At 46.2% G+C, this 14,801-nt stretch overlaps 1 protein-coding gene across 1 annotated transcript in view; it reads left to right on the top strand.

Annotated features, from left to right (window-relative positions):
* The window catches only part of LOC126251658 (UDP-glucosyltransferase 2-like), a 101,216-nt gene extending 86,673 nt beyond the window's left edge, over nucleotides 1–14,543 (top strand). The window contains exons 6-7 of the mRNA XM_049952228.1: nucleotides 4,705–4,924; nucleotides 13,984–14,543. Coding sequence (XP_049808185.1) covers nucleotides 4,705–4,924; nucleotides 13,984–14,260 — 497 coding nt within the window. The 3' untranslated portion in view covers nucleotides 14,261–14,543. The remainder of the gene's footprint in view (nucleotides 1–4,704; nucleotides 4,925–13,983) is intronic.
* The last annotated feature ends 258 nt before the right edge of the window (nucleotides 14,544–14,801 follow it).

Below are 14,801 nucleotides of genomic sequence, written 5' to 3'. Positions count from 1 at the left end.
GAGGATTGGCACTTTCCATTTAGGAATTCGTTAGAGAATTCACTATATCGACATGACAGTGCCAAGGTGCGCCGAGATACCAGATTTCAGGGATTCCTCTCACCACGGACAACGCAATGGCTCACGGCCTTCACTTAACGACCGAGAGGAGCGGAATTTGCGTAGAGTTGTGAGTGCTAACAGACGAGCAGCACTGCGTGAAATAACCGAAGAAATCAAATTGCTCAAAGCACTATGGGACTTAACATCTGAGGCCATTAGTCCCGTAGAACTTAGAACTAGTTAAACCTAACTAACCTAAGGACATCACACACATCCTTGCCCGAGGCAGGATTCGAACCTGCGAGCGTAGCAGCAGCGCGCGGTTCCAGTCTGAAGCGCCTATAACCGCAGAAATCAATGTGGAACGTACGTCGAACGCATCTGTTAGGACAGTGTGACCAAATTTGGCGTTGGTGGGCTGTGGCAGCAGAAGACGGACGCGAGTGCCTTTGCTAACAGCACGACATCGCCTTGAGCGCTGTCCTGGGCCCTTTACCATATCGGTTGGACCCTGGACGACTGGAAAACCGTGGCCTGATTGCTGATTTCAGCTGGTAAGAGGTGATGGCTGGGTTCTAGTGTCTGGCAGACTCCGCGAAGCCGTGGACTCAAGCTGTCAACAAGAGACTGTGCGAGCTGGTGGGCGGTGTTTACATGGAATGGGCTGGGTCGTCTGGTTCAACTGAACCGATCATTGACTGGAAATGCTTATGTTCGGCTACTTGATTACAATTTGCAGCCATTAATGAAATTCATGTTCCCAAACTCCATGGAATTTTTATGGATGACAATGCGCGTTGTCACCGGACCATAGTTGTTCGCGATTTCGCGAAATTTGTGCGGAAGAGGTGGTTCATTGACGCCCTTTAAGGCTCTCCTTTGAGGCCTATTCGTGTCGACCTTGGGAGGCTGTGTGTCTGAAACGTATTCCTCTGGCACCCATATAAAACCGATTTTAAAGCTGGGCTTCGCGGTTCTGACTTCCATCGCATATACGCTCCTGGAAATTGAAATAAGAACACCGTGAATTCATTGTCCCAGGAAGGGGAAACTTTATTGACACATTCCTGGCGTCAGATACATCACATGATCACACTGACAGAACCACAGGCACATAGACACAGGCAACAGAGCATGCACAATGTCGGCACTAGTACAGTGTATATCCACCTTTCGCAGCAATGCGGGCTGCTATTCTCCCATGGAGACGATCGTAGAGATGCTGGATGTAGTCCTGTGGAACGGCTTGCCATGCCATTTCCACCTGGCGCCTCAGTTGGACCAGCGTTCGTGCTGGACGTGCAGACCGCGTGAGACGACGCTTCATCCAGTCCCAAACATGCTCAATGGGGGACAGATCCGGAGATCTTGCTGGCCAGGGTAGTTGACTTACACCTTCTAGAGCACGTTGGGTGGCACGGGATACATGCGGACGTGCATTGTCCTGTTGGAACAGCACGTTCCCTTGCCGGTCTAGGAATGGTAGAACGATGGGTTCTATGACGGTTTGGATGTACCGTGCACTATTCAGTGTCCCCTCGACGATCACCAGTGGTGTACGGCCAGTGTAGGAGATCGCTCCCCACACCATGATGCCGGGTGTTGGCCCTGTGTGCCTCGGTCGTATGCAGTCCTGATTGTGGCGCTCACCTGCACGGCGCCAAACACGCATACGACCATTATTGGCACCAAGGCAGAAGCGACTCTCATCGCTGAAGACGACACGTCTCCATTCGTCCCTCTATTCACGCCTGTCGCGACACCACTGGAGGCGGGCTGCACGATGTTGGGGCGTGAGCGGAAGACGGCCTAACGGTGTGCGGGACCGTAGCCCAGCTTCATGGAGACGGTTGCGAATGGTCCTCGCCGATACCCCAGGAGCAACAGTGTCCCTAATTTGCTGGGAAGTGGCGGTGCGGTCCCCTACGGCACTGCGTAGGATCCTACGGTCTTGGCGTGCATCCGTGCGTCGCTGCGGTCCGGTCCCAGGTCGACGGGCACGTGCACCTTCCGCCGACCACTGGCGACAACATCGATGTACTGTGGAGACCTCACGCCCCACGTGTTGAGCAATTCGGCGGTACGTCCACCCGGCCTCCCGCATGCCCACTATACGCCCTCGCTCAAAGTCCGTCAACTGCACATACGGTTCACGTCCACGCTGTCGCGGCATGCTACCAGTGTTAAAGACTGCGATGGAGCTCCGTATGCCACGGCAAACTGGCTGACACTGACGGCGGCGGTGCACAAATGCTGCGCAGCTAGCGCCATTCGACGGCCAACACCGCGGTTCCTGGTGTGTCCGCTGTGCCGTGCGTGTGATCATTGCTTGTACAGCCCTCTCGCAGTGTCCGGAGCAAGTATGGTGGGTCTGACACACCGGTGTCAATGTGTTCTTTTTTTCCATTTCCAGGAGTGTATGTCAAAAGAAGGGGTGAAATGTGAGTAAGAGAGGGTGTGCCGACCTTCCCATAGCATGACACGTCCACGGTGGCTTTGGGCTGAATTGATGAGGAACGTGGTGACAATGTGACATCATTAACCCACCTTACAGATCACGTCAACTTCTGAGCTGCGGCCAATTTTTTGCATGTGTCGACACCTTGCTGATAGAAGCGCCGCGGAGCCCGAAGGTGACGTCACAATGCGCCGTGCTTGTCGTCCATTAGACTAGACGGCTTTGGCACTTTCGAGGTAAATTTCAAACTTATGCATCGTAATGGGAGACAGCTACGGGATTTCGAAAAGATCACCGTCTAACTGTGTTGCGCAGTGTTGGAGTTTCGAGAACGTTCTGAAGCACAGTGCAGCAACCGTTACTAGCAGTGCTTTGTAGGTTCTGCCCCGTATGTCTGGCCAGAGTCTACAGGTATACAAATACAACGAGAATGTCGTTACTATAAACACTGAGAACAGTTCCAGAGGTGCTGTGTGGGGCCACATGGACACGTCGGAAGTGGTAGTTTCCCACGGCTATGGCAAGACATGGCGGTAATTGTAAACCCTGGTGACTGAATGACCTCGCAGGTAGAGGGACCCATGCATTGGACAACCGCGATCTGCATACGTTCGAATACCGTGGTCTGACATCACAAGTCTTTCTAGTTGTAATTGTTCTTTATTTACGTGACCAATACGGCACTCCAACCCTAGTTCTCGATACCAGTAATATCGTACTACTTTTCTGCGAAGTAACAGACATATTTTTGTAACAATATTCACATTTGGTTTTATTAATGTATAGGTACTCCGATGTATCGATATGTTACAGTGATATGGTGCTTGTATCTATTCATTTTTGTGACACTGTCATAATCTTTGACTTACTTGTAACCGTTTTGGCGCGAATGCGCACAGAGCAGTCTTTGTTTCACTCTGCAGAAGTGAAGTTGTTATTTCGCTTTGTAAAAGAGCAGTCAAGTCTTGTGTTTGGTTAAAGTGGAAATTAAATATATGAAGATTGATACAAAACTGTTTTCTTGATGGTGTGACAATTAAGAAGTATATGTGAATTTACAAGAAGTTTAATAAAAATGTGGATCGTGAACACCAAGTCAAAAATTATTTCTGCCATACCGTTGTTCTGATCTGGGATTGTTTGATCATTAAGAATTTCCTGAAAAATGCGTTTGTTACGTCTTCAAATATTGCTAAAATACAGATCTGGACCTTCTAGCAGTCAAAGTGGAATCACCCTAGAATCAACAGATGAGCCATAACAACTTCGACGAAATCTACGCGGGAATCCATGCAAGATAAGTGCCAAAATTATTGATTTTTTTACAAAAAAAAAAAAATTTGTGTGAAATCTTATGGGACTTAAGTGCTAAGGTCATCAGTCTCTAAGCTTAAACACGATTTAACCTAAATTATCCTAAGGACAAACACACACACACCCATGCCCGAGGGAGGACTCGAACCTCCGCCGGGACCAGCCGCACAGCCCATGACTGCAGCGCTCAAGACCGATCGGCCAATCCCACGCGGCTTTTTTTTTTCCAGTGACTTCATTATTTCCAATCTGACGATACCATCCACAGTCAATAACTTTGTTGTTGCCCGATAAAGCGAACATGTGCCGCGTGAGCAACATTATTAATCTGATTTCTAACCTACTTTGCAAGTGGTGGTGTTGTTAGACAGTCCTCCACCCATATGTCAGCATTAGGCCTCACGTTATCTCAGTCAGGTGTCACGTCCAACGGTTTTTTGTGTTCTGCGCAGCGTCTGCAATTTAACTGTTCCTCATTTGCTGTCCTGACAGAAACTCTCTCTGCAGTGCAGCAGCTATTTGTAATTGAACTGTTTACCATTGGCTCTGAGCACTATGGGACTCAACTGCTGTGGTTATCAGTCCCCTAGAACTTAGAACTACTTAAACCTAACTAACCTAAGGACATCACACACATCCATGCCCGAGGCAGGATTCGAACCTGCGACCGGAGCAGTCGCACGGTTCCGGACTGCGCGCCTAGAACCGCGAGACCGACGCGGCCGGCTGTTTACCATTACTGTGCTGACAAACTCTCTCCACACTGCAGCAGCTATATGTAGTTTAGTTGCTCACGAGGATAAATTTGATTTTACAGCTGTTTATCGTATTCAACGTTGCATAAATTCACACAGGTGATGGGAGTAACGTGACTCATTTGCGTGTTGCAGCGCACCCGAAGGTGAGGCTTTTCATCACGCAAGGCGGCCTGCAGAGCTTCAACGAGGCGTCCTACCACGGCGTCCCCCTGATAGGGATTCCGTTCCACGGCGACCAGCACCACAACGTAGCGAAGATGGTGGCCGCCGGCATCGGTTACGAGCTGCAGTTTCGTCACGTCACCAAAGACACTGCGTTAAAAGCCATTAAGACAGTACTCGAGGATAAAAGGTAAGGAAAACCCTTTCCGTTTTTCTTTTCTTTTCCTTCGGACGGAAAACTGTCTCTGGGTCAGTGCACTTGTTCGAGTCTCACTTATCAAGTTTCGAAGTTTTCAGTAAAACTAGTTGTATTGAAATTCTATAGATACTAAGTGGTGAGTGTACAGGAATTCTTTTTGTCGTAAGAAGCCAGATGTCAGAGAGACCGAGACAGAAAAACAAACATCGGTCACGTATACCCTAATCTGATACACTAGTGGCCATTAAAATTGCTACACCACGAAGATGACGTGCTACAGAAGCGAAATTTAACCGACAGGAAGAAGATGCTGTGATATTCAAATGATATGTTTTTCAGAGCATTCACACAAGGTTGGCGCCGGTGGCCAAACCTACAACGTGCTGACATGAGGAAAGTTTCCAACCGGTTTCTCATACACAAATAGCAGTTGACCAGCGTTGCCTGATGAAACGTTGTTGTGATGCCTCGTGTAAGGAGGAGAAATGCGTACCATCACGTTTCCGACTTTGATAAAGGTTGGTCGAGATCCAATGACTGTTAGCAGAATATGGAATCAGTGGGTTCAGAAGGGGAAATACGGAACGCAGTGCTGGATCCCAACGGCCTCGTATCACTAGCAGTCTAGATGACAGGCATCTTATCGGCATGGCTGTAACGGATCGTGCAGCCACGTCTCGATCCCAGAGTCAACAGATGGGGACGTTTGCAAGACAACAACCATCTGCACGAACCGTTCGACGACGTTTGCAGCAGCATGGACTATCAGTTCTGAGACCATGGTTGTGGTTACCCTGGACGCTGCATCACAGACAGGAGCGCCTGCGATGGTGTACTCAACGACGAACCTGGGTGCACGAATGGCAAAATGTCTTTTTTTGGATCAATCCAGGTTCTGTCTAGAGCATCATGATGGTCGCATCCATGTTTGGCGACATCGCGGTGAACGCTCATTGGAAGCGTGTATTTGTCATCGCCATACTGGCGTTTCACCCGGCGTGATGGTACAGGGTGCCATTGGTCACACGTCTCGGTCACCTATTGTTCGTATTGACGGCAGTTTGAACAGTGGACGTTACATTTCAGATGTGTTACGACCCGTGGCTCTACCCTTCATTCGATCCCTGCGAAACCCTACATTTCAGCAGGATAATGCACGACCGCATGTTGCAGGTCCTGTACGGGCCTTTCTGGATACAGAAAACGTTCGATTGCTGCCCTGGCCAGCACATTCTCCAGATCTCTCACCAATTGAAAACATCTGGTCAATGGTGACCGAGCAAATGTCTCGTCACAATACGCCAGTCACTACTCTTGATGAACTGTGGTATCGTGTTGAAGCTGCATGGGCAGCTGTACCTGTACATGCCATCCAAGCTGTTTGACTCAATGCCCAGGCGTATCGAGGCCGTTATTACGGCCAGAGGTGGTTGTTCTGGGCACTGATTTCTCAGGATCTATGCACCCAAATTGCGTGAAAATGTAATCAGATGGCAGTTCTAGTATGGTGTAGTAATTTCCATGGCCAGTACTGTAGAACATGAAGAGAGAAGATAGCTTTGTGGCCTTTCCCACCATTAGCACTAAGGCAGAAATTGAGATGATGTCATTAGAACATAATGTAGTGGACATATATACAAGCCACGTTCCTAGCGTTTCCCAAGAAACTTTGGAAAATGTCTCTACCACGATACAAATCAAAGGAGAATGCTCACACTACTGTAAAACTATGTACTGTCGCGTGTTACTATTTGTTGTGGCCTATTAGTCAATGACTGGTTTTCAGCCTTTGACCGTAACGATTTTTGTAAATCGATAAACTCGCAGGCAGTGGACGACCTTTATACTGAGGACGTGTTTTTACGTTTGTAGCAATCGACTGTCATCTTATTATTAAAAAAAGTTGAAATCTATGACCATGCTAATCAGTGTGAGCATCTTGAGGATGGGGATGATAGTTACAGATATTTGTCGGCTTGAATGGTGAACAGGAATTTACCTTGACAATGAAGATTTATTACCGGGACGAACTTCAGGACGATCCAAGTACGAAAAGGATACAGAAATAACCATACCGTCTCCTCTATTATTATTATTGATTACTTTCGCTGACTAATATACACCATGAATTCAATACTGTAATAAATTAATATCGAAAATTCTTCCAAGCAACTGGGGCAAGTTTCTCCTCACGCTCCAGTAACTCGTACCTGCACAGCTCCCACTGTTATTTTTATCCAAAGGCTTGAGCGTAGCGAAAATGAGATTCCCTGTAAAATATACAATGGATTTCTGTCCGTGTTTTCATAACGAAGAGTGAGAAATAGACAAATGAGATATCAAATTAACCAATGTGAGGTCTAATTATCCAAAAAGGGATTTATTTGCTCGAACGGATCATTGTGATTAAGACAAACTTAATTAATGATTTCAGAAAAAAATCGTCCGAATTTTCGTATCCAAATGAAAAGTGGGAAATAGACAAATGGGGTATCAAATTGGCCAATATGAGGTCCGGTTTTGCAAAAAACATATGAGCATAATAAGTTGGTCAGGTGTGATATTTAACTGTCAAAAGGGTTCCTTCAAATTAAGTACTAAATTTTGGCCATTTAAAGAACAGGAGACACGAGGAAAGCAAGCGAGATGTTAAAAATTTCATATCTTCAAGGTCTAGCGGTGTCGCGCACAAAAACATGGATGGGTGTGATGTTTAACTGTCAAAGAGACTTCCTTCAAATAGAGTACTAAATTCAATGCGTTTCGAGAAAAGAAGACGCTAGGAAAGCAAATGAGGTGTCAAAAAGACCATACTTACTGAAAAAATTTTAAACCAACAAAATGAAGATAAAAAACGATCAAATGTTTTGTGGAAATCTTTGTCTAAAAATAAGAATTAAAGTAGATTTGAAAGACATTCGACGTGCTCCCCTAAAGATGTTAGAAACAAACTGCAGCAAATGAGGTGCCAATTGAGAATTTAAAGCTCGATGTTTAACTTGAAATTTTAAAGAGTATTAGAGAATATTTGTCTGGTGGATTATGTTGAGCGTGCAGGCTGCGGTTGTGTGGCCTTGACATATTTTTTCGTGTATGCTCGTATGTGTGAAAGAAATGTCAACAATTTTTCAGCCTCAAAACTTTTTCAAAAAAAAAAAATGCTCAAATGTTTGTGAAATCTTACGGGACTTAACTGCTAAGGTCATCGAGGGAGGACTTGAACCTCCGCCGGGACCAGCCGCACAGTCCATGACTGCAGCGCCCTAGACCGCTCGGCTAATCCCGCGAGGCAAAAATTTTTCAATGGAGAAACTTTTAAATATCAGGAAAGGGAATAATACATTCTCAAACGTTACCTCATTTGGTGTACATAATTTCGAACATAATTTAAAGGTCCTCGTAATCTGTTTTATTTCATAGTTTTAGACAAATAATTCCACAAAGTATTAGACAGTTTCTTTAACTATTTTTAGTTTAAAAAAACAGTATTTGCACCGGTTAGCTATTCTGGGTTTACTGGCCCATTGACATCCGGCAACGTTATCTCTGTGCAACTTTAAGAAGCGTATAGCTATAATTAAATAAACGAAATAAAGACGAAAATTAAATAAATGCTACCATGAGCATGGTATGCTCACACGTTTCACAGTAAGACAAAAACGCTGGAACTCATGCACAGTTTCCAGGTAGATGGCGTGCAAAAATATTTTTAACAGTGGACTCTTATGGGATCCAGTTGAACGCATCTGGCAATTGCACTTGTCACATACGTTCAACTGGATCCCATAAGAGTCCACGGTTAAAAAGATTTTTCTACGTCATCTACCTCGAAACTGTGCAGGAGCTCTATCGTTTTTGTCTTGCTGAACACAATTCCAACGTTCGTCGAAACAGAAAATTTCAAATTTTTATGCATTCAATGTGAGCACCATGTGTTACAAGACAATATCAAAACGGTGGCTCGTTTCCTGCCACACACGAAGCAGCAGGTCTCTCGTTATCGAATTCGCAGCCTCAAGACTTTCAAGAGTGTCGGAAAAAGGGGGGATAAAAACGCGGGCTTTTATGCAACCCCAAAATTATGTCACAAGGTGTGAGGTCTGGAGACCTGGGAGGCCAACGGCGATGAAGTTCATCTTCTGCTCCTCTCTTTCGATCCAGCGTCTAGGTCAACGGGAAATATCTCATACGTTTCGATGAGTGAGCTTACGGATTTAAAAGTATGTGACGTAAATGACCGTATCTTTTGATTGCATTGACTTAAAGTTTTTACACCGCCTAGGGACCATAGAGACCTCAATAATGCAAATGAAGACCCATACTCCTTGACAGAGCGTAGGGGACGATCGGGAGACCCGCACCGCCGTACTAGGCAAGGTCCTAGTGGAGGTGGTTTGCCGTTGCCTTCCTCCGACCGTAATGGGGATGAATGAGGATGATGAAGACGACTCAAAAACTCCCAGTCATCTCGGGGCCGGTGAAAATCCCTAACCGCGCCGGGAATCGAACCCGGGAAGCGAGAACGCCACCGCGAGAGCACGAGCTGCGGACATAGACCTCAATATGTGACATAAATTTCAACATGATAAGTCTACCCGTTCCCAAGAAAAGCGGTTCTTAATAGGCGGGCCGACTGACTAACAGACTGACAATAAAGCGATTTTTCCATATTTACGGATCGAGGCTGGGACCCTAAGAAGAGATACGTTCGCAGTTTTCGGTACACTGACCATGGTGTCGCGAATTTCCGGGTGGTTTTAATTAAGCTTTCCCTAGTTAACGCATTATAACATGGAAACTAATTACCGTACGAGTACCAAACTTGGTAGCATTAATGTCCAGAGTATGCAGTGCATAATTTCCATGCATCACAGCGTCACCGTCCAGTTCCAACTCTGGCCACTATGTGCTGTGATCAGTCATCGTGATTCGTAGTCTCACACAGGTGACCAGTCATAGCGCCCTTGTTGACGTGTCAACATGAGGTTGGACAAAAGGAGCAGGGCATTACTGGTGAAGCTCTATTATCAAAACAACAGTGATGCTGCAGCTGCACTTCGAGAATATCGCCAGCTGAAAAGATTACGAAAGGGTCCTCTTTCTGCAGCTGCTGTGCGGAGCATGGTGAAGAAGTTCGAACCAACTGGAGAACTGGGCGTAGCTCCGGGAAGAGGCAGGCGACCGGTTGAACCTCAGGTGGCCGACGAAATCGCTGTTGCTATGGCAGACAACGCTGTGAGTAATTTGCGATTGTCAGGCAGTGCGTGTACTGTGTCACAACAGCTGAACATCCCGTGGTCCACTGTATGGAAGGTGCTTCGAACCACTGTCAAATGGTATCCGTACAAGATCCCTATCGTACAACAGCTTGCTCCACAGGACGGAGAACGACCTGTTGACTTTGCTTTCCACTTTCTCTCAAGGATTAAGATCGACGAGGGCTGGCCCTGGACCATCCTATGGACAGACGAAACTCATTTTTCTCGTTGGGTGAGGTGAACACCCAGAATTACCGAGTGTGGGGATCTTCGTCTCCAGTCACTGTGCATGAAGTTCCTCTGTCACCGTACGGTGTGGCTTCACGGGTACGTTCATCATTAGCCCATTCTTTTTTGACCAGGTTGGCGCTCAAGGACCAAAGACGTGCTGGCCATCGTCACTGCGATATTCTTCGACTGCATGTCATACCCGCCCTACAGGAGAGAGACGCGTTGAACGCAACAGTTTTCATCCAAGATGGAGCCCCACCGCGCATCGCTCGTGAAGTTTGGAAACGATCAAATTATCAGCCGATCATTTCCAAATGCTTGGCCGGCACCATCACCTGATCTCACTCCCTGCGATTTCTGGTTGTGAAGCTACCTGAAGGACAGGGTTTCCCAGGCGAACATTCACACGTGTGCTAATCTGGAGCACAGCATATCAAGAGAGGTAGCCAGCATATCAAGAGAGATAGCCAGCATACCTACAGACATGCTTCATTTTGCTATGCAGAATGCAATCCTGCGCTTTCAGACTCTCTTGGACACTGGCGAGCGCCACATTGAGCCACTTTTGTAGCAGAAAATAAACCGGTATGTAATGGTATGATGTATCGTAGGACCACATTAAAAGTGTTTCACTCCAATTGGTTTTGCATTATTTGTCTTCCTCATGTTGTTCATCTACATCTACATACATACTCCGCAATCCACCACACGGTGCGTGGCGGAGGGTACCTCGTACCAGAACTAGCATCTTCTCTCCCTGTTGCACTCCCAAACAGAACGAGGGAAAAATTACTGCCTATATGCCTCTGTACGAGCCCTAATCTCTCTTATCTTCGTGGTCTTTCCGCGAAATATAAGTTGGCGGCAGTAAAATTGTACTGCAGTCAGCCTCAAATGATGGGTCTCTAAATTTCCTCAGCGGCTATTCACGAAAATAACGCCTCCTTTCCTCCAGAGACTCCCACCCGAGTTCCTGAAGCATTTCCGTAACACTCGCGTGATGATCAAACCTACCAGTAACAAATCTAGCAGCCCGCCTCTGAATTGAAATGTCCTCCCTCAATCCGACCTGATAGGGATCCCAAACGCTCGAGCAGTACTCAAGAATAGGTCGTATTAGTGTTTTATAAGCGGTCTCCTTTACAGATGAACCACATCTTCCCAAAATTCTACCAATGAACCGAAGACGACTATCCGCCTTCCCCACAACTGTCATTACATGCTTGTCCCACTTCATATCGCTCTGCAATGTTACGCCCAAATATTTAATCGACGTGACTGATCAACTGCTACACTACTAATGGAGTATTCAAACATTACGGGATTCTTTTTCCTATTCATCTGCATTAATTTACATTTATCTATGTTTAGAGTTAGCTCCCATTCTTAGCACCAATCACAAATCCTGTCCAAGTCATCTTGTATCCTCCTACAGTCACTCAACGACGACACCTTCCCGTACACCACAGCATCATCAGCAAACAGCCGCACATTGCTATCCACCCTATCCAAAAGATCATTTATGTAGATAGAAAACAACAGCGGACCTACCACACTTCCCTGGGGCACTCCAGATGATACCCTCCGATGAACACTCACCATCGAGGACAACGTACTGGGTTCTATTACTTAAGAAGTCTTCGAGGAACTCACATATCTGGGAACCAATCCCATATGCTCGTACCTTAGTTAGGAGTCTGCAGAGGGGCACCGAGTCAAACGCTTTCCGGAAGTCAAGGAAAATGGCATCCGTCTGATATCCTTCATCCATGGTTCGCAAGATGTCATGTGAAAAAAGGGCGAGTTGCGTTTCGCAGGAGCGATGCTTTCTAAAGCCGTGCTGATGCATGGACAGCAACTTCTCCGTCTCAAGGAAATTCATTATATTCGAACTGAGAATATGTTCGAGAACCCTGCAACAAACCGATGTTAAGGATATTGGTCTGTAATTTTGAGGATCCGTCCTTCTACCCTTCTTATATGCAGGTGTCACCTGCGCTTTTTTACAGTCGCTCGGGACTTTACGTTGGGCAAGAGATTCGCGATAAATGCAAGCTAAGTAAGGAGCCAATGCAGTAGAGTACGGAGACTTTAATGCTACCAAGTTTGGTCCGAGTATGGTAGTTAGTTTCCGTGTTAGAATGTGTTAAACAGGGAAATTTTAATTATAACCATCTACATCTACATCTACATCCATTCTCCGCAAGCCACCTGACGGTGTGTGGCGGTACCTTGAGTACCTCTATCGGTTCTCCCTTCTATTCCAGTCTCGTATTGTTCGTGGACAGAAAGATTGTCGGTATGCCTCTGTGTGGGCTCTAATCTCTCTGATTTTATCCTCATGGTCTCTTCGCGAAATATACGTAGGAGGGAGCATTATACTGCTTGACTCCTCGGTGAAGGTATGTTCTCGAAACTTTAACAAAAGCCCGTACCGAGCTACTGAGCGTCTCTCCTGCAGAGTCTTCCACTGGAGTTTGTCTATCATCTCCATAAAGCTTTCGCGATTACTAAATGATCCTGTACCGAAGCGCGCTGCTCTCCGTTGGATCTTCTCTATCTCCTCTATCAACCCTATCTGGTACTGTTCCCACACCAGTGAGCAGTATTCAAGCAGTGGGCGAACAAGTGTTCTGTAACCTACTTCCTTTGTTTTCGTATTGCATTTCCTTAGGATTCTTCCAATGAATCTCAGTCTGGCATCTGCTTTACCGACGATCAACTTTATATGATCATTCCATTTTAAATCACTCCTAATGCCTACTCCCAGATAATTTATGGAATTAACTGCTTCCAGTTGCCGACCTGCTGTATTGTAGCTAAATGATAAAGTATCTTTCTTGCTATGTATTCGCAACACATTACACTTGTCTACATTGAGATTCAATTGCCATTCCCTGCACCATGCGTCAATTCGCTGCAGATCCTCCTGCATTTCAGTACAATTTTCTATTGTTACAACCCCTCGATATACCACAGCATCATCCGCAAAAAGCCTCAGTGAACTTCCGATGTCATCCACAAGGTCATTTATGTATATTGTGAATAGCAACGGTCCTACGACATTCCCCTGCGGCACACCTGAAATCACTCTTAATTCGGAAGACTTCTCTCCATTGAGAATGACATGCTGCGTTCTGAATTGGTCTGATATTCCATATGCTCTTACTTTGTTCCTTAAACGACAGTAGGGAACTGTATCGAATGCCTTGCGGAAGTCATCTACCTGTGAACTCGTGTCTATGGCCCTCTGAGTCTCGTGGACGAATAGCGCGAGCTGGGTTTCACACGATCGTCTTTTTCGAAACCCATGCTGATTCCTACAGAGTAGATTTCTAGTCTCTGGTATATTTGACATATAAATGCCATATTTTTGGTTTATTTTAACTGCCACGACTTACGTTAGCTGTTTGAGTGCATGGTAATAATTTTGTTCCATCTTAGCTCTCCAAAGCGACCTGTATGCTCTTTTAAAGGGGCGACCAATACTTTGTCCATTTAGCTTGTATAACGGTGTTCGCTTGAGAGTGGTTACAGCCGGCTGCCTGTTGGTGCCCGCAGGTACCGGGAGAACATGAAGAAGCTGTCGGCGGTGTACCGCGAGCACCAGGCGGAGTCTCTGCCGCGAGCCGTCTGGTGGATCGAGTACCTGCTGCGGCACAACGGGGCGCCGCACCTGCAGAGCGCAGCCTCACAGCTCAGCTGGTACCAGCTGCTCCTGCTGGACGTGCTCGCCTTCCTGCTGGCCGTGACGGCGGCCGCCGCGTACGCCGTCTACGCTCTGGCCAGATACGCCATTTCGTTCGTCACCAAAGCACCAAAAGTGAAGAAGCACTAAGTTTCTTAACGAACTTCATCTAATCATTCGGAGCAGTTTCCAAAGTGGATCAAGATGTCGACTCAGTCTACATCTCCATGTAGTGTATTTCTCGTGTACGTGCTGCGTTTTAAGTGTGTTATAGCACAAGGTCTAAACCCCAGAGCTCTCATTTATCGCGTCACTGTGATAATATGAAAACCTGTGTCAGTAGTTCGCGCTGAAGTAAATAAATCTAGTCATAGAATAGTATCAAACACAGAGTAGCTTTATGCGCAAATAAATTTTTTCCTTATGCACCGAAGCGATCAGCGATTCATCACTTCATTAAACCTACCTCAAACTCAAACAGTACCATATATTGTTATTTTTCTCAGAATATTTTTTGGAATGTAACAATTTACTTTACAGATCCCTTCTACGTAAAATTTTCATTCAGCGGCGTGGCTTTTCATTGTGTACGAAAAATGAAATGATGTACAGATAATAGTCAATGGTATCGAAAAGCCGGCCGGAGCGGCCGAGCGGTTCTAGGCGCTACAGTCTGGAACCGCCCGCCATT

The sequence above is a fragment of the Schistocerca nitens genome, chromosome 4, assembly GCF_023898315.1.
Source record: "Schistocerca nitens isolate TAMUIC-IGC-003100 chromosome 4, iqSchNite1.1, whole genome shotgun sequence".
In the NCBI taxonomy this organism is placed as follows: domain Eukaryota; kingdom Metazoa; phylum Arthropoda; class Insecta; order Orthoptera; family Acrididae; genus Schistocerca; species Schistocerca nitens.
The sequence above is the reverse complement of the archived record's forward strand: the minus strand, read 5'-3'. Positions and strand labels throughout refer to the sequence as shown.